General features: G+C 42.9%; 1 protein-coding gene across 2 annotated transcripts; it reads right to left on the minus strand.

Moving 5' to 3' along the window:
* Nucleotides 1–624: 624 nt before the first annotated feature.
* LOC146613741 (TSC22 domain family protein 2-like) lies at nt 625–24,840 on the minus strand. Of its 2 annotated transcripts, XM_085376968.1 has the most exons (4): nt 22,303–24,840; nt 8,752–8,826; nt 1,758–1,809; nt 625–1,604 (listed from the first exon to the last, which is right to left on the minus strand). In XM_085376968.1, exons 1-4 carry the CDS (start codon nt 24,159–24,161, stop codon nt 1,245–1,247), a joined length of 2,346 nt encoding a protein of 781 aa, XP_085233094.1. In that variant the 5' UTR covers nt 24,162–24,840; the 3' UTR covers nt 625–1,244. The 2 variants fall into 2 exon arrangements, with proteins under 2 accessions (XP_085233094.1, XP_085233095.1); XM_085376969.1 differs by lacking the exon at nt 8,752–8,826.
* Nucleotides 24,841–27,364: the final 2,524 nt, after the last annotated feature.

The raw sequence follows: 27,364 nt of genomic DNA on the forward strand, positions 1-27,364 counted from the left end.
CAGCTTTGGATCTTTGGTTACAAAGTACATGTTTTCACTACTGCCACCGTGCCCGTGCCCCCACCCACCTACCCCGTTTCAGGAAAACCAATGGAGAACTAAAATGTGAGTGAGGGGACGTGGCAATACTAATTCACCTTTGCCTATCAAATTTTCACCGGAGGCCTTAAGATTTGATATCGGTGGGTAAAAGTCCATCATGCTATACAAAAATATACACTCAAACTGGATCTGGACTGAGCTACGAACTGGCAGTTGCAGCCTTAAAAATCTGGGTTAGTGTTAAACATTTGTCAGAATTTTTCTCTGTTTGTCGGCATTTCACAAATATATAAAGCTGTTGTCTGGGATGTGTGGCCAATCTGTTCAAACACTGGGGAAAAAAAGCAAGAGAGGAAACAAGTCGTTGGGCTCCTGTTAAATAGGTTTTGTTGTTTAAATTGTTCATTTATGAAAAATAGCAGCCCTGTAATAAATAAAAACACTTAACAGTAGAACTCAAAAGAGTGATGCAAGAGTTGGACTTAGTAACGGCAGCGGCGTGGCGCTCCGAGGAAGAAGGAGTAGGAGGAGGAGACAAATAAAAAAAACAAATAAAAAAAACAAACAAAAACAAAAAACAAAAAAAAAAACAAAAAAAACCAAAACACTCCCAGTTTTTTCTTTACAACATGAAACGGCAAGGCTAAAAATACCCCTCCCCTTCAATTATCTCACTTAAAAAAAATAATCGCTCTCTTTTTGACAATCACTCCCCGTCTGTCCGGCAAACCCCTCGCTTTCCACAACAACAACTACTGGTTTCGGGTCAGGTCACAGGTTGGTTTGGCTCGGGCCCGGTCCAAGAAAAGACATCCTCTCTACAAGCCCAGCTGTTAACCAATCTGGGAATACAGCCAAAATGGAAAAAACAAAAGAACCAAAAAGACAAAACAAAAAACCCTCAACCTTCCCCAACTCTACTCTGAACACTTTGTCTCAGTCCGTCTGTTGCACTCTTGATGATTGCATTAACACTGGAAAGGCCCACAGTACAGATGCATACACGCACACATTCTAACACCAATTCACAGTCTTGCTTCCTCACTCGGACACACACACACACACACACACACTCACACTCGCACAGAAGCACTGTACTCTTTGTGGTCAAGCTGGTGGCTAAGAAGTTCACATACACTAATTGTAATAAGTTGTAGAGAAGATGCTGTTCTGCTTTTCTTTTGTTGGTTTTTGATGCGCTTTCAAGCAGAGGTGACGTTGGGTTGCAGTTGTTGGCTGGGATCGAGCTGCGGCTGAGTCTGGAGCTGCTGGGGTTGGGGGTGGTGCTGAAGCTGGGGGTGCGACTGCGATGGAGGCTGAACTTGAAGCGGCGGCTGGGCTTGCTGCTGAGGCTGGCTGAGTCCTGGTTGGGAAGCCGCGGCGCCCGAGCTGCTGGTCGACTGGGTGGACAGCTGAGATAGCTGCTCGCTGTTGGCCAGAGATTTCAGCACGGCGTTCTCCCTCTCCAACACAGAGTTCCTCTCGTACAGCTCCTTGATCTGCTCCTTTAAGACCTCCACCTCTTCGCGCACTGCATACATCAGATGGCTTTTCACCAGGTCCTGAAGGAGAGCAGAGGGAAACATGAAGTGGGAACTAACCAGTGGTAGGAGCCATTGTCTTATTACATGTATACACTCTCTACATTGAACTCATTCCTAAGCTTTTCATTTAAAAGAGACGCATATATGATTAGTGGTAAAATGAATACTCACCATAGCCTGTTCAATTTTATTATCAATGGCAACAACATTGGTTCCAGAGGCACTGCAAAAAAAGAAAAGACAGATAAAGTACAGTTACACAAACAATCGCATCATGATTACTTTCTATATTTGACTTCTTCCTGCTTTTGTGTTCCCAAACACATCGGAAACATGGAAAATACTGACTTCTATTGAAATGGACAAAAATACTAATCCAACTTGAAATAAAGCAGAACCCCAGATAAAAAGCGAAACCAGATGACACATTGGTGGTCGACCAGTCAAACAAGGCGCCTCAGGCATCTAGGTCAGATCACACAAAAGCACCAGTCACCACTCTCACATCTACGCCTGGCCACCTACAGGAGAAATGACACGAGACCGGGCCCCGGCAACAGGCTCAAGTTTGTTTGAATGATGCATCCGTTTGTTTAACAGCCATGATGACTGGACCGTGCGGATAAATCTCCAAAGGCAGCTGCCAGCTAACCCCACCGCTGGAAACAAATATTCATGCACCCAGATTCACATCAATGTGTAGCTATGATTAAGCGCCATTTGGTCTGACTCCTGTAAATCCATTACAACGTGAAGACACAGCTACAACCACGCGGGGAGGAGGAGCGGCGCTCTTACGTGCGGCGTGTGCGGTAGGAGGGCAGCGGATCGCAGCTCGCGAGCCGGGTCGGGTCCCCAGGGCAGCCCGGTGGTTTGTAGGAAAACGTGCACGGCATGGCGCTGCTGGAGCTCCACCGGTAGCAGCGCACAGAAGGTCATCGGTGCCTACCGGAGGCGGTTTAGCTGGGCAACTGTGACCGCATTTAGAATAATGAAACACGAGCCGATGGGAGGAGAAGTGCGAAGAGCTGAAGGAGGTGGGGACACATGTCTGAAATTATTTCTGGCTCTGATGGCTTCATAGTGACTGATAAGTGCAGCGACTGTGCTCGGCAGGGCTACAAGTGCAAGTTAAATGGCCGAGGTGGAACGTGCTTTAAAATATAATTTTGATCCACTGCAAGCTATACTTGCTGATCAAACCAATTATCCCCCACTGTTACATCCAAATGTTACAGAGGCAGCTATAAGCAGGCATATGCTGTGTCTGCAGAATATGTGCAACAGCTGCACAATAACCCAGTTTTCCTCTGGGATTCAGCTCCCCCATCCACATTTGTTCCATTAACTTTGTTTAATATCTTCCATCTTGCTCATGGGAGTAAACATATATACTGGTTTATTGAGAACATTCGAAATATCGCTGAATTATTTAACTGTGGATTGATTTACAGACATTACTATCACTGAAGTTATCCCGGTGATCAGTGATAAGAATAAGTAACCAAATAAGGAATTTATTTCTATTTCTTATATATTCAGTTAATGATGTTTAAAGTTTCTAATAATGAGGTGAGCTTTGTGCCATGTCAGAGGCATAAACAGGTCTGGCTGTTTGTGGGAGGGAACCAATCAAAGTTGGCCTCATCCTTAAGAGGAGCTGAAAATGGTGAAACTAAAACATGCAAACCTGCTCTAGCTGAGTCAAACAATATAAATACAGAAAGTAGAAATTAGCACTTTAAGAAATCAGTAAGATGTTATTACATACTTTCTCCACCAGGGGGACATGATGAGCTTAGCTGTCCAGCTGCATATCTTCTAACTCTGTACTTTGGTGAAAAATCTTATTATAGCAGTGTTTTCATTTTTAATTATCACTTAGTGTCTTAGTAAGATTCCTGATCTCATAAACAAACAAAAGGATCAGTTCAGCTGTAATAAGATGCAGATTTACACCTGCAACAAAAAGCTATGAAAAAAATCATTGCCACCACGCGGTACTAAGGTGCCTTCAAATACATGTAGACTCCTACTGTTGTTCTGTTCCTCTACATGTAACTAGTGTGGGTGTGAGAGGCCGGCAGAAAGACTCGGATGATCTTTATCAGCAGGCTGTACTGTGGAAGGAATGTTCCCCATACTCCTGCTGCTGGGAAACACCGTCACTCACACCCCTGTCCTCCACTCCTACCTCTGGTCACTGCCAGATATGATAATGTCAAACACCACTTCCAAGCCAGCATGTCACACAATGACGGGGGAAAAAAATAAATAAAAAAAATGCAGATGTTATGAACAAGATGCACATGGTGCAATCATGGCTAGAGGCGCAGATCATGCCCATCACTTCACGAAATAAAATTCAGCACTCGCTCATTAACGTCTCTTTATGTCGTTCCCTCAGACATTATGTGACCCCCACCATGAGTGCTTATACAAGCAAAACACTTTAAACAAGGAAAATAACATCAGCTTCACCCAGTACCAAACGTGTCTTTAATTTAGACGTGGTGCCGCACTCAGGACCTCCTATAGCTTTCCTCCCTAACAGGAGTTTTCAATAGGCCTGTGCCTAGAGGAATCTCTCAGTCTATAAAATACTGAGCCTTAATGGACTCGCTGGGTTACACCCTTGTTGCTTCACCAGTGGTTTTCAGATAGTACAGCAAACAAAAACATGCTCTGCTAATAACAGGATCACACTCTGCAGCTGCACATGTATAAATACAGGCTTGTTTGAATCTGTTAGAGCCCAAAGTTTGCTTATACCCACGCATGAAGTTCTACTTTTGAGAAAGACGAACGGCAGGATTTCAATTGGACCAGCCAAAGACAAAATAAGAAGAGCCGATATAATCTCTTAAAAGAAAAGCAAGTCAAGTTGATAAAACTGATGTGAAAAAACTGTAAATGTGACGGGGATGAGACAGGAAAACGATGACAGATGTTCACAGCTAAGGCCAGACGCTTTGTGGATTATACAGGATACAGTAAATTTCCATATTTTCTGGATAAATCTACAGTTAGGGTGGAAACCTGGGTCCAACCCTCATGTGACAACTCACATGGCAGAACAATTGTTAATGGAGGGAGCCATATTGTGCAAATTCTATCAAAACTGCTGCAGATTAACTTCCAGCCTGGTTTCAGCTCTACTGTCATCCAAGGTTAAATGTGATACTCCTCTGTAGTGCCTTTAAATGACCTCATTGTAATTAAAGCAGGGGGGTATGAAGCATTTTCTCCTGGGGTTTCCTCCAGCTGGTTTCAGAGAGCTGGGTTGAGACTATTGTAATCAAATCAGAGAATAAAACGGCCGGGAAAACTCTAAAAAACCCCATGTGCACTGTCAGGGGAAACATGTGACAAGCCAGCAAACTGTAACTATGGAGACTGGAAAACAATAATACAATCAACCTTTATTAAGAGTCTGTCAGAACAAGTGGGTAAATATGATTCTATTAAGTCATGATGGTTTGGGCAGCTCCTCTCGACTATGACTGGACATACAGACTGAAGCAGGCATGTATAAAAACTAAACAAAAAAAAACAAAACACTCACAACAAGTCAAAACCATATTAGGAGACCATCTGGTATTCGAAGTAAAACTTCCAAGAACAACTGGCACTGAGGGAGGGAGGGGATTTTTGGTTTTTGGGAACTGCACCATCAGTAGTGTTTTGGAGCACTGGTACGAGCTCTGCTGATACACATGATCTTGTTTAAGTCTCTAGAGCTCCTGTGAAAGCCAAGAACTAGTCTGAGTGCCTGACTTTGAACCAAATCACATTAAATGCTCGGCGGAGCCGCCTCCTCCGTTTTGACAGCATTACAAAGCGAGCACTGTACGACCGCTGATGTATGTGGGGTCAAATCCCGGAGGCCTAAAGGCTGGGCTCAGATGAGGGTCTGAACTTACTCTGCCGCTGATTATACAACCGATCGCTCCTATAAACTTCACCTTCTACACCAACAGGACTGAAGTTTATAAGCTCCCGGCAGAAGTTTGCAGCTTCCCTTACAGTGCTAGCTGTAAAACAGGAATGCCAATAAAAAGTCCATTAGCGCTAGAGAGGTTTACACTAGTACCAGGGCAAGTGGAGTGGCGGGCATGCATAAGTCATCTGCACATCAAATAGTTGTCATTCCTTCTCCCTGAAAGAACTGCTGCCATATTTAAGACCACTAAGTTTCCTTCAGCAACATTAGCAAAAAAAAAAAGAAAAAAAAAGAGACATGATGATACAAGTTTAGAGCTTGGGAGGTGAAGGCGAGGCTGATCATGTGCCCAAGGACAACAGGTGCACGGGACAATATTCTCGTGTCATGCCCCCAAGACGCCCCCAATTTAAAGGGGGAAATCTGTGTTCTCTTTCTAAGCAGCTTGGTACTGCAACCACACAAATATTTACTTTCATTTTTATCACAGACCTGTGAACTTCCACAGTTACATTAGACAGCTGTGTCTGTAGGAAGGCAGTCCGCCACAGAGAACAAAATGAGGAAGTGCTATAATTATAACCAAACAGCAAGCCTCAAAACTCGAGCGTGGCTTTGGTGTAATTATGAAGCAGCAGTATATATTTATTACCCAAGAAAGCTGACGGGCTTTATTTGACTTGGTGGTTAACGACATTTTTAAATGTGTTGATCGATTTTGGCAGCATGCATGGATAATGATACCAGGAACTGTAAATATTCTGAACCAGGTCTGATATTTAAAAAAAAAAAAAAAAAAAAAAAAAAAAAAAAAAAAAAAATTGACAGCTGACGAGACGTTTTCCTTTTTAAGACATCAAGTTTTTGTTGCTCTCTTTATCTGTAAATGTCGTTCTATTTGCTGATAACTCAACAAGGCTGATATTGTCAAATGTATCAGTGTGTTTACCCTAATATCTGTATAATACACCCACAGGTCTGACAGGGGTCAATAGGTGCCATGCCTTTAAGCTCTTCTAAAACAGATTCTTCTGGAAATATAAAAATATATTAAAGAAAAAAGTAAACAAAATGAAAAACCTGGCAGGAGACAGAGGCGACCCTACATGCGTTCTTCTGTTGGGAACATGTGACCCATGGAGATGATCAAATGGGTGAATTTCCTATACAACTGATGTAGATCTACTTTGAGGAGGTTTTTCAGGTTAAACAGGCCTCCACACAGGAAGCATTTCCACCATCGCCCTTACGACTGGTCAGTAGCTGACAAAAGGCTCTGGTTGGCTGGGTAACCCTCTACCACCCCCTCATATGTCAATCGCGGTCATTGGTAGTCACGTCAATCACTTGCCAAGAAGTTAAGAAGTTTACTCTGAACCCTCCTAAATTATGTTGCTGACTGTCTTTGGCCTGAGTGCTTCATATGTAAACGGCCCTTTAAAGTACAAAGCAGAGTTATGGTAGGGTTGCATATGTTAGGGAAGTATAGATGAGGCACAGTTCTCTGTAAACAAACATGAAACGGATGGTTTCACTTCTATACAAAAAGAAATGCAGGAATGATGCTATGATATAGCAGCCCATGTGGTCTTATTCCAGCGGATGGGTGTCATCTGGAACATCATTTCCAACACACGGGTGAAGAAGAAAAAAAAAAAAAAAAAAAAAAGACCTTCAGGATATTAATTTTTCACTTTCTCCGCCTTCATCTGGTCGCCTCACACATCATCCCAAACCAACCGTATAAAAGAGTCGGATCACGTGTCAAACGGCCATCGCCCAAATCTATCAAACAAAACTTTGGTTATCTTTGCATCCAAGGAAACAAAAGCAGTCCTTGATGGGACAATGTACCCACAACAACGGCGCTCCAAAAGAAGAAAGAAAAAAAAAAAAAAAAAAAAAAAAAAAAAGAATGCATGGGGCGAAACATTTGTGCCATCTTACACTGCTGCTGCCTTCAGCCAAGAGTAGAAATCACGTGCACGCCACGCAGCATCACACTCTGGATAACACCACCACAACGCTGATCTATCTTTTCAAATTTAAATCAAAGCAGCTAAGGCGCCAAAAGGGCTGACATTACTGTATATGCACGTGCATGAAAGTGTGTGTGTGCGTACATGTGTGTGAGCGAGTAGTTCCTCAGCGGCTGGTTGTGTGTCAGCTGTATATTTCTCTAAAACAGTTTCATTTCCTGTCACTGAGATATGGTTTCATGTGCTTCTCTTTTCATTTTTGTAAATGGCATCAGAAAAATGTTCGCCCCTCCGATTGTCTCGCTACGCCATCTACTTACCTCGCTGTCATGTAGGAAATGAATCATTTCATGATGAATTTAAAATGTAACCGTGAATAAAAACCATTTGGCAGGAAAGAGTGCAGAAAGAGCGCACTAGAAACCTGGCTTTACTCAGGTTCATATTTAACTCCAGTGTTGCAGAGAGCATGCACACACTCTTCACGCCTCTTTTAGCCACTTTAAAGCTGAAACAACAAGTTTAAAGTATTTTCATTGGATTGTTTTCATAGTTTGAGGCACTTTCTAAGAATTAAAAAAAAATAAAATAAAATAAACTTCGCTGAACTTCGAGTCATCTCTGAGCCACCAGACCAGTTTACTGCTTTACACGGAACTGTATGCATGTTTAAACCATGAACATCAGCTTAAAAGTCCTATCAGTCTGCAGAACTGCTCTGATCGAGTTGTTTCATGTTCTTTGTTGTCACTTCACAATACTTAAACCAGAATGACATTTAGAAGTGTCAAGCGCTGTTAGATGTATTTGATGTTTGAGAGCACAATATTGCTCTTTAGCATTACAGAAGAAGGCTACAGTGTGGACATCTCCATTCCTGTGATCAACAACTGTGTACACTACCAGACTATCCTAGAGTTTGCACTACGAAACACAGTCAGCTGTTGGATTAATAGTGGCCGACTGAAAAATTTCAACGTTTAAGTGACACACACACACAATATATGACATCTTAAAAAGAGACTGCGTTAATTTGCTAGTGAGAAGCAGTGGGAAAAATAAATAAATAACAGAGCGAAGAGATGCCGGTTGAGAAATCTACTGGCTAATCCTGCGCTTACAGCCAGGCTTCGTTTCCAAACTCAATCCATGCACGTGGAAAAAGCAAAGCTCGCTGCTACTGAACACTGCACACACAATGTTACACTCTTGCAGGCCTGCCCGGACCAATCCAGTACTGTACCTATCAATGTGCGCCTTTGAGTCTCTTAATCTGCTGCCAGACTGGAAGGCCTGGTAGAAAGCCTTGGAGGGATTCCTGTGTCAACCGCATTCAGGGAAGAGAGAAGAGACAGAGACAGAGTGAAGAGCTGCGACAGTGAAAACAGACTCAAGTTTGACTCCTACAAATGCTTTCTCACACATCTTCAAAACTCTCTAGCAGTAAACATGACTAGAGTTAAGGCTCTTACGGTGTGTTCACACCGAACGCGATGGACGCGAATAGAGCGTCAGGTTTACATGTAAAGTCAATGGAAAGGCGCGATGACGCGCGATTGCGGGTCCCGCGAAAATTCGGAAGCAGATTTGCGTCGCGAAAACGCCAAAACGCGTGAAACGCGCGTCAGTGTAGCGCGTCTGGCGCGTTTGACTCGCGAATAAAACCACGCGCGTGAGTTTTTGTGTTGCATTTTGTGCATACGCGCGTTTCGCGTCTACCGCTCGAGTTGGAAAAATCTGAACTCCAGCGTCAAATCGCGCCGCGACAACCAATCAGGAGCCTGGTGACGTGGCTGTTACCTAGGTCAAAGGGGCAGATCCAGCCAAAGCCTTTCATACTTCAATGGAGGGGAAGGCTAATCAATGCGGTAGCAAACAACTCGGAGCTGTACAACACCAGCTGCTTTCAGTACCGAGACAGGAATAAAAAGGACCGAGCTTGGAGGAAGATATGTGAAGAGATCGGGCAACCTGGTAAGTTCATTCATTTCTCTTTTGAAAGTTTTCACTGACCCGGGAAGCCGCACAAAAGCTAGCAAGCCACCGCTATTTTCCCACTGACGTACAAATACCGTTCTGCTTTTATGCATGTTGTCATTTAGGAATATATTTTATTGTTTATTAATAAACAGCACACAGTGGTCCCGCTGTTCATCCGTCACTGCTTTGCTTTTTCGCTGATTTTTTATTGCACAGTACAGCATTGCATTCTGCAGCCTGATTGACAAATCTCCTGGCTTGCCAAATTTATCACGTTTGGTTTTGATAACCATCGCGTCCAATAGAAAAAACAGCACAAAAACACCCATAACTATGAGCCTCATTCGGAAATAGACACCTGCACCGTGAGGGAAAAAGGCGCACGAAAGTGGTGGGCAGATGAAGACAAACCGCGGCATAATAATACTTTTACGTTTTGCAATCTACAAAGGTTTGCACTTTGAGAATCAATTGTGAGAACTGTGACCAGGGGCTAGTTATTCTGAGAACCCCTGCAATAAATGAGGGACCACTGTCTACTCTACGATTATTATATCGAACCTGTTAACATTTAATACTGTATTGATAGAACCAACTGATTCTGCAGCAGAGCATCCCCAGTCCCTGAGCTCCTGCTGCTGCACCCACAGATATGTACAGCAAGCACTGATACCTTTTTAGTCGGTGGGATTCCCTTGTGATCACCTTTACTAAATATCTACAACCAATCTGATTATATCCTGTTATTGTTTTTTTGTTTTTTTTCAATGTTGAAATTAAAATCTAGTAGCAGCCTTCTCATTTCTTTGTGTTTTGTGCTGTTTTACAGGCCCACAGAGGAGGACGGCTCCGAGGCAGATGAGGGACGGGTCCCAGGACGGTCCATCGGCGGTGGAGCTGGCCATCCTGGAGTCCCTGAAGAGGCCACACCAGTCTCCAATGGAGCATTTCCTCCTCAGCCTTGTTCCTGCTCTGGAGAGCAGCTGGTCCTTTTTATTCCTGTCTCTCTGTAAATTCTTATATTTTATATATTTATGTTTAATGTTTTTCTGTTTAAGACTTTTAATATTATTTCAAATAAATGTTTATAATGACTAATGTCTCAGTTCTACTACACAGCAAATGTTGGCACACAACTTGACACATGTAGAATTTATTTCATATTATACTAATGACAAAATATACTGATACAGTGGGATGCAGAAGTTTGGGCAACCTTGTTAATAGACATTATTTTCCTGTATAAATCGTTGGTTGTTACAATAAAAAATGTCAGTTAAATATCATACAGGAGACACACACAGTGATATTTGAGAAGTGAAAAGAAGTTTACTGGATTTACAGAAAGTGTGCAATAATTGTTTAAACAAAATCAAGCAGGTGCATCAATTTGGGCACCACAAAAAAGAAATGAAATGAATATTTAGTGTATATCAATGTGTGTGTCTCCTATATGATATATGGGGTGCCTTTGTCTGGATGTGCTTCCCATCCAGAGCTGCACAGCAGAGAGGAAAGTTCCAGCGCTCCTGGAATCCCTCTGTGATGGACCGCCAGTCTCCAGGTGAAGGCACAGCCATGAAGTCGTCCACTAGACAGTCCCAGATGGACGTCGCTGCCTGGGGGGTGATCTGGCTCACCGTGGACACACCGACTCTGAAACTGAACGCGATGGTCCTGAAGGAGTCCCCGGTGACAAGGAACCTGGACAAAATTGTTCAAAATCAGTATTATGTGTACTGCAGTTACAAAATACATTATTCAAATTCCAAAATACTTTTGTGATGTCAGATATAAATCACAAAACTTAAATCTTACATAAAACATTTTGTAATTATAAGGATAATTACAAAATGTATATTAGATAATATCTAAAACAGTTGTGTTTTATTTTAACTTTAACATATCATAATTTGATTGGTAGCAACTTTCACAACTACAGTGAGCCAATCACTCATAATTCCTAAACATGTCAATCAGGTAGGAATGAAGTAAGACATTAATAGAAATAAAGAGTTGTGTGTTGACATGTAGCCCTTTCCTTGCTTAAATCATTAATATTTTTGAAAAATTAATCTGTGATAAGACAGCTTATCAAGATAGAACCATGTAACTAAAGATGAACCAAACTGTTCAGTTTTATCTAACTCTGTTTTAATAAAGGCTGGTGACCCCTGTTATAGTCTGACAGCTGCAGGGATTATATACAAATATTCAACTATCCCAGAATTAAACCAGGTCTAAATAAAAAGGAGTGAGTATCACTACAAGGTTAACTCAGTGGTCCTAATGCTACAGTTTGATATCAGCAAACACCGAGCGCATACATTGATGTGACACCACAGCCATGCTATCATCGCAAACACTGATAACAGCATAAATCGAATTAAATCGGGACTTGATGAGACCTTCTGAGTATCACTAGAAATATTATAAAGAGTCGTCTCTGTACCACAGTTTGCTTTCAGTAAACACCGACAGCATTCACTGTTAGCATAGCACATCCATGTTAGCAGTGTATAACTGGATGGATTAGCATATTAGCACAGATATCAATAAAGGACTACCGTATTAAATAGTTTTACTAACCTCAGGCAGACGGACAGGCGCTCTGCAGGTGGGATTGAGCGCCTGTAGTTGGTGTCTAGGCGGGCGATGCTGGGACCGACGAGGGAAAGCAGGTCCTCAAACTGGCCGAGTGAATGACGGTGATAGCGCTGGAATCGGCCGTCATCCAGGCGCAGCTCCTGGAGCAAGTGGTGAAACTCACCAAACTGCTCATGCCTCTGGAGGACCTGATGGACCCAGGTACGGCGAGGACGTCTTTTACGCTGCTGCTCTGCTCTCCACAGTACATAGAGAAGGGAGACTCTCTCTTCAAGCGCTAGCTCGATAGCTGCCATCTTGCAAAGATACCGGTCTGGCACAACTCCCTCCCACATTCCTCCCACATTTCCGGTTCACGCGCGTCAAAATATCATATTTTGACGCGCGATGGATTTTTCTTGGACACGCGTTGAGACGCGAATGTACACGCGTCAAATTAGGGGCGTTTGGGGCGTTTTATTCGCGTCCATCGCGTTCGGTGTGAACACACCGTTAGTCTTAATGGGAAGATTCAAAGAGAGTAAAGCAAAGGTCTGAGGTCTTCAATTAAACACAGGAAGTTATGTTCAAAGGTGGGGACAGTTTCAAACACATTAAGGACCTCCCTCCAGCTTTTAACCGTCAACATGCTGATCACTCAGTTGTACTCCCTGATTTCACCCTCAACTTGTACTCACACACACACACACACAAGTAAATATCATTTGTCTTGGATATTTGAACGTCACTGCAGAATTGTGCATGTGCAGACGAGGGATGGTAAGAATATTTCATATATTTTAAACTCAAATGACTTGCGCAACTACTTCTAGTTCAAAAATATATATGCTTTTCCTTGATGATATATAACAAAGGTTTTGGAATAATTAGGAAAATTAGCATTTTTAAATAGCCTTTTTTAAATCGGGGCTTCATTTACGCAAGCAGAACAGACATCTGTATTTCTCAAAAAACCCTAAAATAACTAAATAAAACCGATTTTTGAGTAACAAGGTAACAGACCACATTAAGCAGACTATCCTTGCTTACATAATCATCTCCTGGAGACGATTCTGAGCCAATAAAAACCTGACAATGCAGTTTCTATTGCCAGAATGCACTCAAATGTTTTCTGCCAACTACCACTGACAAACAAAAACAGAAGAAACACATGACTACTTGCTACGCTGCAGATCAGAAATAAGGGAAGTGCAAAATGCTAAAATGTTAATTTAAATAAATATCTGTTAGTTGCTTAGCTTCTTCTCACATTATCTTTGAACATATATCCAGTGTAAAATTAACGTGACACAATCTGCAACTGACACTGATAAATGTCCTTGCAGTTGCTAACAGGCCAGTATCTTTCCAAATGGAGGATATTGACAGACACCAAACGTTTGGCCAATTTATCTTTAGCAATGCAGCCGTAGGAGAGTAGATGTGACGGGAATGGTGAGCATCTTCCAAGAATGGCAGGGATTCCCAGTGAACAGAGTGGTATTTATGCCTAATGACACTAGAAAGCAGTTTTCAAATTCTGCTGGTGGGAAGACCTTTAAAAAATGTTTTTAAGAACCTTAGAAAAAAACAAAAAAACAACAACAAATTTTATAGACACACAAATACACGAGCACAACTGCTTTATTGCTGGGCTGATGTTATCTGTATCTGCATTTACAATGGCCAATAAATGAACATTTAAAAAGCAAAAAAAGAGATGCGAGAAACACCCTTCAATCATGCCAGGCGTATGGATACTGCACAGACAGCCCACCAGGGGGCACTCTACAAATTTCCTCATGTCAAGACGTGTTTGAAATGCCACAAAAACGACTGTAACTGAGCAGAGGTGGGCAATTTTTAGAAGAACCTGTTAACAGTTTGTGTCTTTAAATAAATAAATAAATAAATAAATAAATAAATAAATAATCGGCTGATATGACAGAATATTGATTTTTTTTTTACATGATCAAATATTGGTATTGATGAGGATGAAGCTGGATCTTTTTCCTGATCAATTCCTGGTTAATTTGAGTCAAATACAATCACATTATTCAATTTCACTCTACCCCCCATATTCCTGGTAACTAGCTACAAGTACACTGTGTTCTAACAACACATGCATGAGGGGAAGGCAAAGGAAATCCCCGTACCCCCCCCCCCCAATCCCAACACACAGACACACAGATATACTTCATTCACTCTCAGTGTGCATTTTAAGACTGCTTCTTTCTCACATTCACACTAACACAAATGCGCACTGACTGCACGTGCACACACACGCACAGTAAAGTGTAGATTTACAGCATGTGTGTGGATATTATAGCAGCCAAGGCTCTTTTCCTAGAAATTTCTGGCACAAACTGCCTTTGTCACATTACCTCATGACTTAACACTCTCACTAGCTCTGGCTCTGCTTAATATTACTTTGTGGCCTGCAAATCTCTGTACACACACACCCACACACGTGTGCCAGGCACGCCTCCACAGGAAAACCTCAGTTTTTCAAGGCTAAAGCTCTGCACAAGTCCTATATCGACTGAAATCAACAAGGTCAGATGACTTGGAGTTGGGTAGCCTCTTGATGAATGAGGTAAGAACCAGAAGAGTCATCATTCTCTGTCTTCAAGTAGCAAACTCTCGACTCTCAAAGGCTGTCTTTGTCAGTCTAAAAGGCAACATGTCAATATCCCTTTATGAAAGCTGCTCTTTGTAAACCAGACAGTCACCGTGTTCAGCAGCTGAGAACATGCGGCCTCCTCCATAAACCCCAAAATCCAGAGTGTGTGTGTGTATATGTGTGTGTCATACAAAAGGAGGGAACACATAACCCAACAGATGTGCACACACAATGAAAATACCACCCCCCCCCCTCTCTTTTTTAACCACTCTCTGAGATCCCACAAGGTTACCTGATTGAAAAAAAGAAGGTTGCACATGCTCAGGCTTTGCTCGAGACGACCCTAAAGCTAATGTATGACCAGGCAGCAGAAAATAATCTGAAAATAACTCCTGGATGCATTTTTGCTGGTTGATGTCACACATTAAGCTGGGGCATGACACGTGCATTCTTTATTTTTATTTTATCTCCCCCCCCTTGTTTCTGCAAACCAGTGGTTTGCAGGTTTAGGTCTTAATAACCTTGCTAAGTAGCTGAGCATGTGAAAAACCCACAACAGCCTTAAGTGATGAAGCAAAGGGGGAGCGGGGTAGGAAGCTTGAGTTGGAGAGCGAGAGCATGCAGAAGTGCAGGAGGAGAAAATATCAAAGAGCAAAAGTGTGAGAGGGAAACACGAAGACTACAAAAAGGTGTCAACCTAGATATTTTCCTCTCCAGTCAAGGTGTTGCAGAGGCGGCATGGTTCACTCAAGGTCCCCCTCACAGCAGAAGCACCGAAACTTCAAACCGGGGCCAAATGAGCTACAGAGTTTTACAAAGGTGGGGAAGTTTGCTCTTCTGTTTGCAGTGCAAATCATCCACTTTCTACCCTCCATCAAAAACATGGCCATTGGATGGATAGAGAGTGTTTGAGTTTATAAAAAGGGGGCTGAGGGATCACTAACAAACTGGTAGTGTTGGTACTAACTGGACAGGTAGAGTAATCTGGAGGCAAGTTGTGCACAAAGAAGAGGGAGAGGCTATAAGGGGCTGTTGAAAGCTCTCATTGTTGGTGCACATGAGGAATCAGGTTTTCAGCAAAATCCATATATCTGCCACACAGCACAAGTAGGTCAAAACTATTTAGATTTCAGTGGCCTCGTGAGATTTCTTTCAGCAGGTTTTAGGTTGTAGTCAAGGGAGATGGAGAGCAAGAAGGACCCAGAGCAACTGCACGATTACAGCAGAGCTACCAGAGGAGACTGGAAACCTGGATTTTAGCGTTCAAACTAATTTATAACCTCATGTTTAGCATAGCAAAACTAGGTAGTTGCATTTTTTTGATCTTGTCGCTCCTTTTAGGGCACTCCCCAAGAGTAACCGAACACTTTTAAATCTGCTTTTATCAAGCTACTTTTAGAGATGCGAGGAAATAGCACATTAAAAAATAAAACAACTTTTAGTTCCAGAGTCTAGTTCCTGGTATTAGATGGAGCCTTAGGAGTATCTAAACATATCCCACATGCGTAGATCTTAAAGTGGATTGTACAGTTCATGTATCCAGTTTCTGAACCACTTATTCAGCTTGGGTTTGAGAGGCGGGGTACAGCCTGGACAGGTTGCCAATCATAGAGAGAGACAAGCTTACACACACTTTAGAATCACCAATTAACCCAACAAGTATGGTTTCCTTCCACAGCCGAGAGACAGAGCACCCAGAGGAAGCCCATGCAGGCACAGGAAAACATGAAAACTAAATTGTATGTAGTGGAAAATAACTGACAGCAGCAGTGAATAGATATATGTGTAGATTAAAAGACTTGGGCTAAAAGAAGCTGGTATTTAATTGACCAAAGAACAAAACTGCTTAAAGACTTTTTCAATTATTGTGTCACTTGTTAATGTTTTGCTTTCCACAAGCAAGATAAAAAGAACACTGTGAGCTAAGCTTATCTATAACACAGTACAGCACATCCCCAGTTAAACACCGGACCAACTTGGTGAAGCTGTTCTGCTTGTGAGAAAAATGAAGAGCTTCAGGTGGGATGCAAATTAAAAACTGAGTCCAAAATACACAACCCCTCCAATCTTATCAGTTCTTTTTAATCCGTACATGCCTGCTTCTCTAATGGCTGCACACATAAAACTGACATTTTGCACGCCCGAGTCACATGCTAGCCTTCTTTCTACACCGGTGAGACTGACATAAGAAGACCGTTGCATTATTTCAGATAATCCCACTGGTCTCAAAGAAAAAAAGAAACAAAAACACAACCTGTCAACATGGATTCTGAGCCTCTACACCTGGGGTGGAGGGGTGGATGACTGCAGCAAAGCCTACAGACATACTGACTAATAGTGCCGGTCAAACTAGAACAATACACCCTTCTTTTATAAAAATAACTCAAAGGCTGAGATTAGGCTGGGGTCATAGAGGAAGAACAACTTGACTAGTGCACACAGAAACACACACCTAAAGTTGAGGCTCCATTTCAATATTTACAGCCAGAAAAAGAGAGTATTACATTGCTGTTAAATGCAAATAAAGATACTTGTAGATCTACTGCTCGCTGCTGTGCAGCTCAAAGGGTATTACAGCCGAAAGGCAGATTAAAAACTTTCATTCCAATCAAAGCCACTTTTTTTTTTAAGTGTTGACTTGTACCTCAGTGAAGCACTGTGGATAAAATGTACCCACCAAATGTCATATGATATGACCAGGGAGCCCCAGTGTGGAAGCAGGGAGTCAGCTAAGGAATATTAAATGAATAGAAGGTGGAGAGCAGTGTGAGCGACTGTGACTGAAAACAGGATACAGCAGTTAGAGGAGAGGTCAGCGATGGGAGGGAAAGACCCTGTGGTACATGCTGTCTCTGTGTCACACTCACTCTCACACACAGAGCTACCACTTCCACTATGACTAAAAATGAATAAGCAGTTCTTATCCACGTCCACCCCCAGCATGGATACTTGTGCACACATACGCAAGCGCTCATGGAGTCCAGCCATCCCCTTAAAGACACACCTCTTATCCACCCACACGAGCACAGTCTCTCAATTCACTGTGGCAGTAACTATATCGCAAACCTGGACTCCCCTCCTCTCTCCTACCTCCTAAGGAGTCTGATCTTACATAAGCTCCCGTTATGTGAGGACAATAAACCATGCCCCCCCAGCATGAGGCTCAATTACATACAGACTTCAGTTGCAATACATTTATGATGAGTTTGCAAAATAGCAGCCATCCCCCCCTCTGTGAGTACGGCAAAGACATTATGGCAATCCAGAAATGTTGTTTTATGCCTTCGGTTGTTGAAGCCATCTGGGAAACATTAAGCTGAGAAAACCATATTCTAAAAATGAGAACAGCATCTTCAGTCTCGAGTATATATAGCCATTGTTTTATTTTAATTACTTGTGAGCAAAACTAAATGGGGGAAGGAAGCTATGGACAAATGTAAGAGTCTTTCCAGTTTCTGCACTATGAAGTCTATAACCCTTTAAAAGATGCAATAAATACTATGTAATGCATGTTTTATTGGGAGGTGTTATTAAGACACTTGATATTAACACTCAGCATAAGAAAGAAAGCTGCCATTACTAATAAAACCTTTAATGAACTGCATGCATAAAAATCATACATACAAAAGACCCTGAACTTTTGTATACATGTTACACATATCTAGTACAAATGGATATATTAAGATGGCTAAGGCCCCAATCAAACCGATCAACAATCAGTGGTAACTACAGGTCAGGAAAGACGTGTAGTCCCCGATTATAGTCACAGTGAAACTGACTGCTAAGCCCCAGTCATGCTGACCTAGAGGTCAATCAGTGCCCCCTGGTAACCACCTGTACCTAAACGAACGTGTGTACTCCATGACCAGTTGGTGAATAGTTGCTGTCAATCCCCAGTGTGACATTAGTCACAAAGAAGTATACGTTACTATACTGAAAACCACCTTGTGAATGTCTTAGTCTTGTTTTGCTCTTCTTTCCCCTAACCCTCAACTGGTTGGGCTGGATGGCTTCCCCTGCTCGAGCCTGGTTTCGCCAGAGATTTCTTCCTGTTTCAAAGGGAAATTTTCCTTCCCACTAGGGCTGTTCGATATAACGATATATATCGGATGACGATATAAAAACGTCTATCGTTTCATTTTACACTATCGTTTGTTTCGTGGTGTCGCAAAATAAACTGTTTACGGCAATATTTTTTCATCGTTTTGATGCTCACTGTAGTGGCTATATTAATTTCTTAAAGTTCTCTCTTTCTCTTATATTTTATATAACCACACTATTGAAGGACAAGCGCCTGTTTTTATGCGTTGTGGTTAGCAACAACGACGGTAACGCCATCGCGTGTCCGCTTGTTTATGTTCCACATAAACCTTTCACAATAAAGCACAAGATCCTGTTGAGACTTTTCAAAATAAACTGAATCACGTGAAAGAGCAGATTATTTACAGATGAGAAGTAAAAAAAAAAAAAAAGAGCCGTCAGGTGCTAAAAAACAAACCTTAGACTCAAACGTTAGAACAGGCTTTTCCCCGCAGCACGCCGTGTAACAAATACTCACAAAGAAAACGTTGGCCGTTACAACTTATGTCTAAAAATGTCGAGTTTCATGCATCGGTTAAAACACTCGACTCCAGCTACATGACGCGCAGCTGGAAACACTTCCCGCAAGTCGAGCTGCCCGAGATTCACAGAATTTACAGAAAATGTTACATTTTAGTGATTTATATCGTTATCAGGACGATAGAATTCTTATATCGGGATATGAGATTTTGTTCATATCGCACAGCCCTACTTCCCACTTTCGGCAAGTGCTAACAGGGGGTCGTCTGATTGTTGGGTTTTTGTAATATTGTAGGATCTTACTAAATAAAGTGCATTGCAGAAGCGATTGATGTGAATTGGCACTGTAACTGGACAGTTACACCCTGCCTTTTGTTGAAATGAATGACTTATTCCATAGTGGCCTTATCATTTCTGAGCTACCATTAGCTAGCGCTGCTCACTGTTACTGCTGGGAGAGGAAGAGAAAGCACTGAGGATAGGCACTAGGGAGTGAGTTTTGTGCAAAAATCTGTCCAAAATACCTCATACAGCAGGCACTCCACGGGGTGAGTCAACCAAGAGAGTCGGGAAAGGTCTCACTTTTTTCACACTTATGCTACAGTCTGTTTATTTGGCAATAAAAAGCCTAATTTGTGTCTACAGAAAAAAAGAGAAAGTTTAATGAGCATGAATTTTCTTGTTGTTTGACACATGAGTATGGAGAGAAACAAACAGTGCAGTAGAAATGTAGAAATTAAGAATGGAAACATGTTGTTTTTTTTTTTTTTAAAGCTACGGGAGGGAGGTGTGCCAGGCATAGCTAAAATGCCTACTAAAGAGAGGCACAGCAGGTTTCAGTACGCAACTTCTTCCTCCTCTTCTGTGCTTAACTCAGTTGCTGCAGTAAAGGAATGTCATTCAACACTTCATCTGTACGTGAGCAACTGTGATGCCTCTTCTGTCAGTCAGAGGGGCAGACAGCATGCTGACCACACCAACAGAGAGCAGTACGCTAGCCGGTGTTTTGAATGACTTACAGATGAGTGTGAACCCTTACTATGAAACATGTATGTTTGCTCCTGTCCAAAGGCTCTAAACAGAACAGGGTAATTTAGCCTAAACTTGCATTGCAAAAGAAAGGGGCCATTGCGTGACAACGCACAGTTGGTTGACACGCCCCTTTGTGAGGTCTCTTATCGGCAAAACAGGGGCACAGTGGAAAAACTACTGCTCAGTGTCTGATAGTGCTTGGCTGTCGTAAGAGACCCCCGCTCTTATCACCCCGGGAGCTCGGTCTTCTCACAAGCAAACTATAGGTGCTCCAAAAATCTAGCGCCCGGAGTGACATTATCACAGACATTAATAACCTTTGAAATGTCACCTGATATTAAAAAAGTGCACTCAAAATAACTGGCTTGTGGTCATTACAACTTAAACAGATCAAGTGAAGAGCTGAATATAAACCTGCGAAGCTCATCTCCCTCTCATGGTGCGAAAGACTTTCAGGATGGACACATACTGCAGAGATACTGCGTGAAACTGATAAAACAAAGCTTAAGTTGTATGATTTGGCTTGCTGGTTGGACATGCTTATATGAGTCAAAAGCTGACATGTATTTCTCATAGTGGCAGCTAAAGTGTTTGGAAGGCTTTTTGAGTCCAATTGCAATCATTTGCATCAAGAAAATAAATTGTTCTCGATGTCATGAGTGATATCTGTGCAAATGTATTTATGTTATTGTGTGACACAGACTCATCAGTATCTAGTAAGATAATCTCCGATGTCCATTTAGAAATAACATCCATAAATAATTCAAAAATGATTTATAAGTGCCAAAATGTAAACAAATAAAGGATTTTTAAAAAATAAAACAAAATAAAAGCCAGTCACAGAAATGACAGAAGTCATCGAAGCACTTTAAACTTCCTTGAAGTGCACATTACAAACTGACACTTCAACATACAGCTCGAGAGGAAGAAAGAAAGTAGTGCCAGTGCTCTGCAGGCTGCGTATCCTGTCTGGTCTACATTCTGGTACATCTCTAAGACTGTAAATGGAAACCACTGAGAGATTTCAGGCTTTAAATCATTTCCGCTCATGTGTGCCATCTACTACTGAGAGAAAGATCATTTCTGGAAGAGATGCAAACTTCACATACTCCTATTTTTTAGTTCACAAATCAAATCATGCGCAATTGTGATATCTTTTGTAGATGAAATTTGCTTACAAAGAGACTCCTTATGTGACACCACATCACAAATTTAACAATGTAAATGCCCAAAACTTCTCTAAACATTTTTAGTGAGCAGTACCTGGTGGGGCTAACTGTAGCAATGCCCCCCCAAAATACATTTAAAAAATAAAATACTCTTCATTATGTTTGTATCAGAACGGATTTTCTAAAACAGGACCTGACTTAATAAAATCTGCTGTACATGTGCAGTGCAGCCTCAGTTAGCCTGGCTAACTGAACACTGAACTAACCTTACACATAGTAGCAACCAGCAAAACATCTGTGAGGTTTGCAGCCAAGGCCATCACCTCACACACTGTCCTAGAGGGTGATAGCTGGAGTAAAAGCTGGCGACTCACACGTACACACACACCCTTACACACAAGGAGTCACAGAGTCACTGTGATACAGGAGCCATGTGTATTTAACAAGTTGTTTCTTGTGCTGGGGAAGTGTGCTACACTCCACTGACTGCTTTAGGCCCCAATATTAAAACAGCAAACATATTTCCTTCCTGTGTGCCACTACTCTCTTCCTCGTCATACTCCCCTTCCTCAATACCTCCCTGAAACTACGGGGAAAACCCTGTCCGTATTAACAAGCACACAGTGCTGCTGTTTGTTACGGCTTTTCATCTTTCTGCAAATGGCTAAACGTGTGACAAACTTCTCCCCTGCTGTGGACTAAATTAAGCATGTTTAGTCCTTGCATGGTCATTGTGATTTTTTGAGCGGTGTTCATTACGGGTAGTTTTAGAGAGGATCAGCAGTGATGATGTGAAGCTTAACAGGGATAGGGATATTAATATAAAGACTTGGAAATATATTACCTGTCCTCCTCCCCGTCGACAGGTATGTGGATTGCAAATATGCTGTTGACAGTCGGAGTGGTGAGCTGCAGGCTCTCAGGCATGAAGGGCTTAGCTGGTTCCTTCACAGAGACAACTGGAGACTGTATGTTGATGATTCCATCTGACTTCCTCCCACCACCAGCTTCCACCTGACCAAATGCAGTCACTGGGAGGCCCTGTGGCCCCAAAGCCCCTGCAGTGTTGCTGTGGGCTATCTGACCTGGAGGCAAACTCGGGGTTGTCACATTTGGCTTTGCTGCACTGGAGGCAATGGGCACAACAGTGGGCACAGTGGGGGGCACACTGGAACTCACTGCAATGGCAGGCACGTTTTGTACACCAGAGGATGGAGGGTGGCCGTGGGGTTGAGGCTGTCCAGCGGTGGCATAAAGATTCACAGTCTGCTGCTTCAGAGCAGATCCACCAACCAATACGGGGCCTCCAGCAGCTCCCATCCCTACAGTCTGCTGCTGCAAGACAGTTGGAGCTGGCTGTCCAGCAGGTAGAAGTACTCCTCCTACTGCTGCTCCAAGAACATCTACAGCCTGACTTGGCGCAGATGCCCCTCCAGAGGCTGTAGGCATCACCGAAGTGGGTCCTTGTCCCTGGCTGGACACTGGGTGGGGCTGGCCTGAGGCAAGCCCTGGTGGCAGGGGTGCAGAGTGGTGCTGCTGATAGTACTCTGCCTGGTTCTGCATCAGTCCAGGTGATTGGCCGGCCAGGTGCTGGCCCACAGGAAGCTGTTGTTGCTGCTGCTGCTGCTGCTGAGGAGGGTAAGGACTTGGTTGGACAGAGAGAGGCATGATGGGAGACTTCTGTATGAGGACACCGGATTGAGGTGGGCCGTTTTGCTCGACAGGCAGCAGGTTCTGTGGAACAAGAGGCTGCAGACCTGCCACTGCTGGCTGAGCCGGAACAGCCGTAGGCCTGGAGAAAGAACTGTGCGTGACCGACCCACTCACACCTTGTTGGCGGGCGCTGTAGTTTTGATGGTGGATTTGCTGCTGCGGTGGCTGCGCCTCCACCGAGTGCACACGACTAGAAGAGAGAGAAGAGTCCGCCATGGAGCCCAAGCCATGACTCGAGGGCGTTGTTGAGGTTGCGGCAGATCCTCCTGTAAGCCCGAGCCCACTGTCTCTGTCTGCAGCAGGGTCCAGTGCTGTGTTGGCATGTCTCATGCTATCCACAGTCCGACCAACAACAGAGCTCTCAGAGTCCTTCTCATAAAACTCCGTGCACGTCCACCTGCCTCGCCGAAACGGTTCTCCAGTACCATGATCAAGTTTAATGACCCTGAACCGCGAGGAGCAACTCACCGTGGAGGTGGCAGGAGGTGGAGCTGAACTGGGCACTGCAGCAGGTTGGGATGTGTTCACTGACGCACTCGCTGGCCCAGCGCTGGCTGCAGAAGCAGGCTGCTGCTGCTGCACTGGCCCAGCCTGAGTGATAAGGGGTAAACCAGCCCCAGCGCCAATCCCCGGTGCTTGCTGACCACCTTGACTCGAACCAGACACTCCCACTTTTCTGAAATCCCCAGAGGGGTTGCTTGACAGCGCTGACAGCTGACTGGCATGAGGTACGCTTGATGGTGGCATCACTCCGACCGCCTCTGGCTCCACAACATTATTCAGAGCTTCTTCGGATGAACTTATGTCACACGCAGGCTCATAATCAGCCCGTGGCATGTCGTAGATTTCCGACGACACGTCCTCAGTCCGTGACTCGTCTGGATCGTCCAGACTCTCCGTGTCGTCGGCGGCACCTACAGCCGCCACCTGGGCCTGAGTCACACTTGTGATCTGAAAGCAGCTCTTTTTCTTGGCCGGCATTTTCGACATATTGACAGCCTGAATCCAAGTCCCGTATGGCTATGTTTATCCTCAGTCAAAAAGGGGCGAGCTGGCTGCAGCTTTTAAAAGCTTAGAGCATAATAAGCAGCAGACCTGGAGCTAGTTTTCTTTTTAGCCTACCTAACTGTAATCAAGATGTATCTGCGCCATCCTCTTCCTCTCTCGGACTCCTGTTGCGTTTCAAGAGCTCATAACGCAATGCCACACTTCGTGTCGTCTTGTCCAGCAGCAGGGCTTCAGACACGATTACCAACAGCCCGTGCGGTGACCGATCCGCGGCTTTCGGCCCGCTAATGTCCCGGTTGTCCAGTTGTCGAGCGGCCGTTGTCGCAGAGTGGGCTGCCCAGCTGTAGGGGCTACTTTAAGCTGAGGAGGGCCCGTAGCCCTCCACTCACTGAGCTAGCTAACAATTCAAGCCAACTGGCTGCTGCACACTCCCCCTACGTCGGAACAAGTATGTGAGACATCCTTCTGAAAGCGGCGCTGCGTAGCCTCTCGCTTCACCAGCTCAAAGTCATTCGTTGTCGACACTCACTCCGTCGCTGACTACGGTTGAGGGAGAAAGGGGCTCTTAAATATGACGCGTTAATAAAAAACCCCCAAATGATATTCTAAACAGCGTCTACAGTTGCCTCCCTCACTCAGTCACTCCTGACAAGATGGCTATGTTGTGTGCGACCGCGCTGCATCGTGGGTAGGTAGTGAGCGCAAAAGACGTTTACGTACCAGGCTTTTGAGAATCCATCCTAATGATGCCTTCACGGGCCTTCGGAAAAAAACAAAAACAAATACGTTCACAACTGCACGCACAGAAAGAGTAAAAAGAAATGTTTTAGACATTTGTTTTTAGACTACTCATTAGAGTAGCACTACCCTGAAATTGTTGTCGGGGTAGTGCTACTCTAATGACTATTTAACCTTTTATATTCTATTTGTCACTATTCAGACAACGGATCTATTTGACCGATTACTTTGGACTTTGGAAAACTGTGAAACGTAATTAGCTCATAATTTCCTCATTATCAGTCTAGCTGATTATGCGATTAGTCAGATTTATATAAATCACAATAGATGGATGTCTTGATAAAACACTCCCAAACACTCTTGCTTGTTTGCTACCGCCTGCCCCTCAGAGCAAAATACTCTTTTCTTATCACTGTAAAGTTTATTTCTTTCTTTTTTTTTTAGTTACACCTTGCCTTAATTAGCTGTTACTGGGCTATTATATCAGGTAGCATGAGGTATAAAATGCCTTATTTGATGATCAGCTGCAATAACAAACTAAATCCACCCAGTATTCTGTTTAAATGTGTTATGGAGCAATACGACAAAATATGCATACTTGTAACATATATGAGCAAATAAAAAAAAATAGAAACTATCTAATTAAGAATTAACCAGAATGCTTCCTGTTTCAATTTTACAGGAACTTTACAGGATATCTCTCAAAAGCACCGAAAGGAAAAAGACGTGCTCTGAAACCAGCGAAACATGTTTTTTCTCACAGACCACGAGGCTTCCCAAATCATAGAGAACACTGCCCCCGGTGGCCAAGAATGAGTTTTGAATTCAAAGAGGTCCTTCCCTTTCCTTTTTTGGTGATTTTGGGTGAACCTTGAACCCTTCACCGTTTCATTTAGCTTATATCAAGTAATGGTTGTTTTAGGTCCGCTATAATAATAACAGTGGTGTGATAAAAAAAAAAAAACCCCTGCAGTTTCAAACAGTGTACATGTCTGTGATTAAAACTGTTTAACTGGGTCCAAAATAGAAAAGATTAGGTTTAGCTTGCACTGTCTCCAACACAGTGACTTATATACCAAGTGGAACGATCTGGGCCTGATTTTGATAAGAAGGGGGAGGATGGGGTGTCTGAAATGGACATAGTGAACTACTGGTCATCACTTTTACAATGGACTGTAGAATAATCACATTTATTTGTTTTGTTGATCTTGTTTAAAAACATTTAGACGCAGTGAAAAGGATGTAAGGTTAAATACTTGTTAATGTGACATTCATGCTGCTGTTAGGATGACAAGGCAAAAAAGGCAGTATGAGCATCATCTAATGTTTAAGTAGTCAAGAATGATGACTTTTGTTTTTAAAGAAAAAGCATATTTTAAATGCAGAAATTGTCTTTTTTTTAGTCTGAGACAAACAAAGCTATGCTTCAAACAGTGTAAGTAAAAACAGTACTAATCTCATAATCCTGAACCTTTTTAAAGCGAGTGCAATGATTTGTCCAACTGGGACAGCATATTTGATCAAATAGATGTGGTAATGTATATAAGTATGAGCAAAAGGCGTTCCACTGTAATTCCCAAACATAATTCTAATTTTCCATATATTTGTGTTAGCTAGAGTCTAAGCACATTTTTTATATTAATCACATAAAAGAATCTAAAATGATGTCATGAAAAGTTCCAAGCTGATAAGATAATGTTAAGCAGTCTTGGGCTTCTGAGTTTGTCTCCAGGACCCCAAGCAGAACACAGATAATAAATATACGGGTTGCTTATCTCAGATAATCAGATTTCTTAGGGGAGACTGGTTTATATCTCTCAGTAGTCATCACTTGCTAGTACCAGGTTGGACTTCCTTTTTGCCTTCCGATCTGCCTTAATTCTTCATCCCTTGGATTCAATAGGGTGTTTAAAACATTCCTGAGAGATTTTGGCCCATATTGACATGACAACATCACACAGTTACTGCAGATTTGTTGGCTGCACGTTCATGAGCACATCCAAAGGTGCTTGATTTGACTAAGATCTGGTGATGTGGGGATTATTTGAGTACAGTGAACTTAGTATGTTCAAGTAAGCAATTTGAGATGATCTTTCTTGGAAGCAACCAGAAGATGAATGCACTGTAGTCAAAAAAGGATGGACACATTCAACAACAGGCAGGCTGTGGTGTTTAAACGAGGCACAGTTGGTACTAAGGGACCTAAAGTGTGCCTAGAAAACATCCCCCTCACCATTACACCACCACTACTAGTCTGAACCATTGATATGATGCAGGATGGAGCCATGCTTTCTTGTTTTTTGTTTTTTTTTTTAACCCTACATCAGAATGTTGGAGCAGAAACTGAGACTCACCAGGAAACATTTTCCAGTATCTTGTTGACTGGAGCCTCAGTTTCCTGTTCTTAGCTGACAGAAGTGGCACCCTTTGGCTGCTGCTGTAGCCCA

Source organism: Diplotaxodon limnothrissa, linkage group LG18 (genome assembly GCF_057381915.1).
Source record: "Diplotaxodon limnothrissa isolate DT_005_m linkage group LG18, D_limnothrissa_male_GT1.1, whole genome shotgun sequence".
Classification (NCBI taxonomy): Eukaryota; Metazoa; Chordata; class Actinopteri; order Cichliformes; family Cichlidae; genus Diplotaxodon; species Diplotaxodon limnothrissa.

Bases quoted from the DNA above. Each gene is read 5' to 3' on its own strand.
- LOC146613741 (XM_085376968.1), bottom strand. From the start codon at position 24,161: ATGTCGAAAATGCCGGCCAAGAAAAAGAGCTGCTTTCAGATCACAAGT. The intron at 1,810-8,751 runs GTACAGTACTGG...CTTTTTTTGCAG, and splicing joins TCAAAGGCGCACATTGATAG to TGCCTCTGGAACCAATGTTG. The intron at 1,605-1,757 runs GTGAGTATTCAT...GCTCTCCTTCAG, and splicing joins ATAAAATTGAACAGGCTATG to GACCTGGTGAAAAGCCATCT.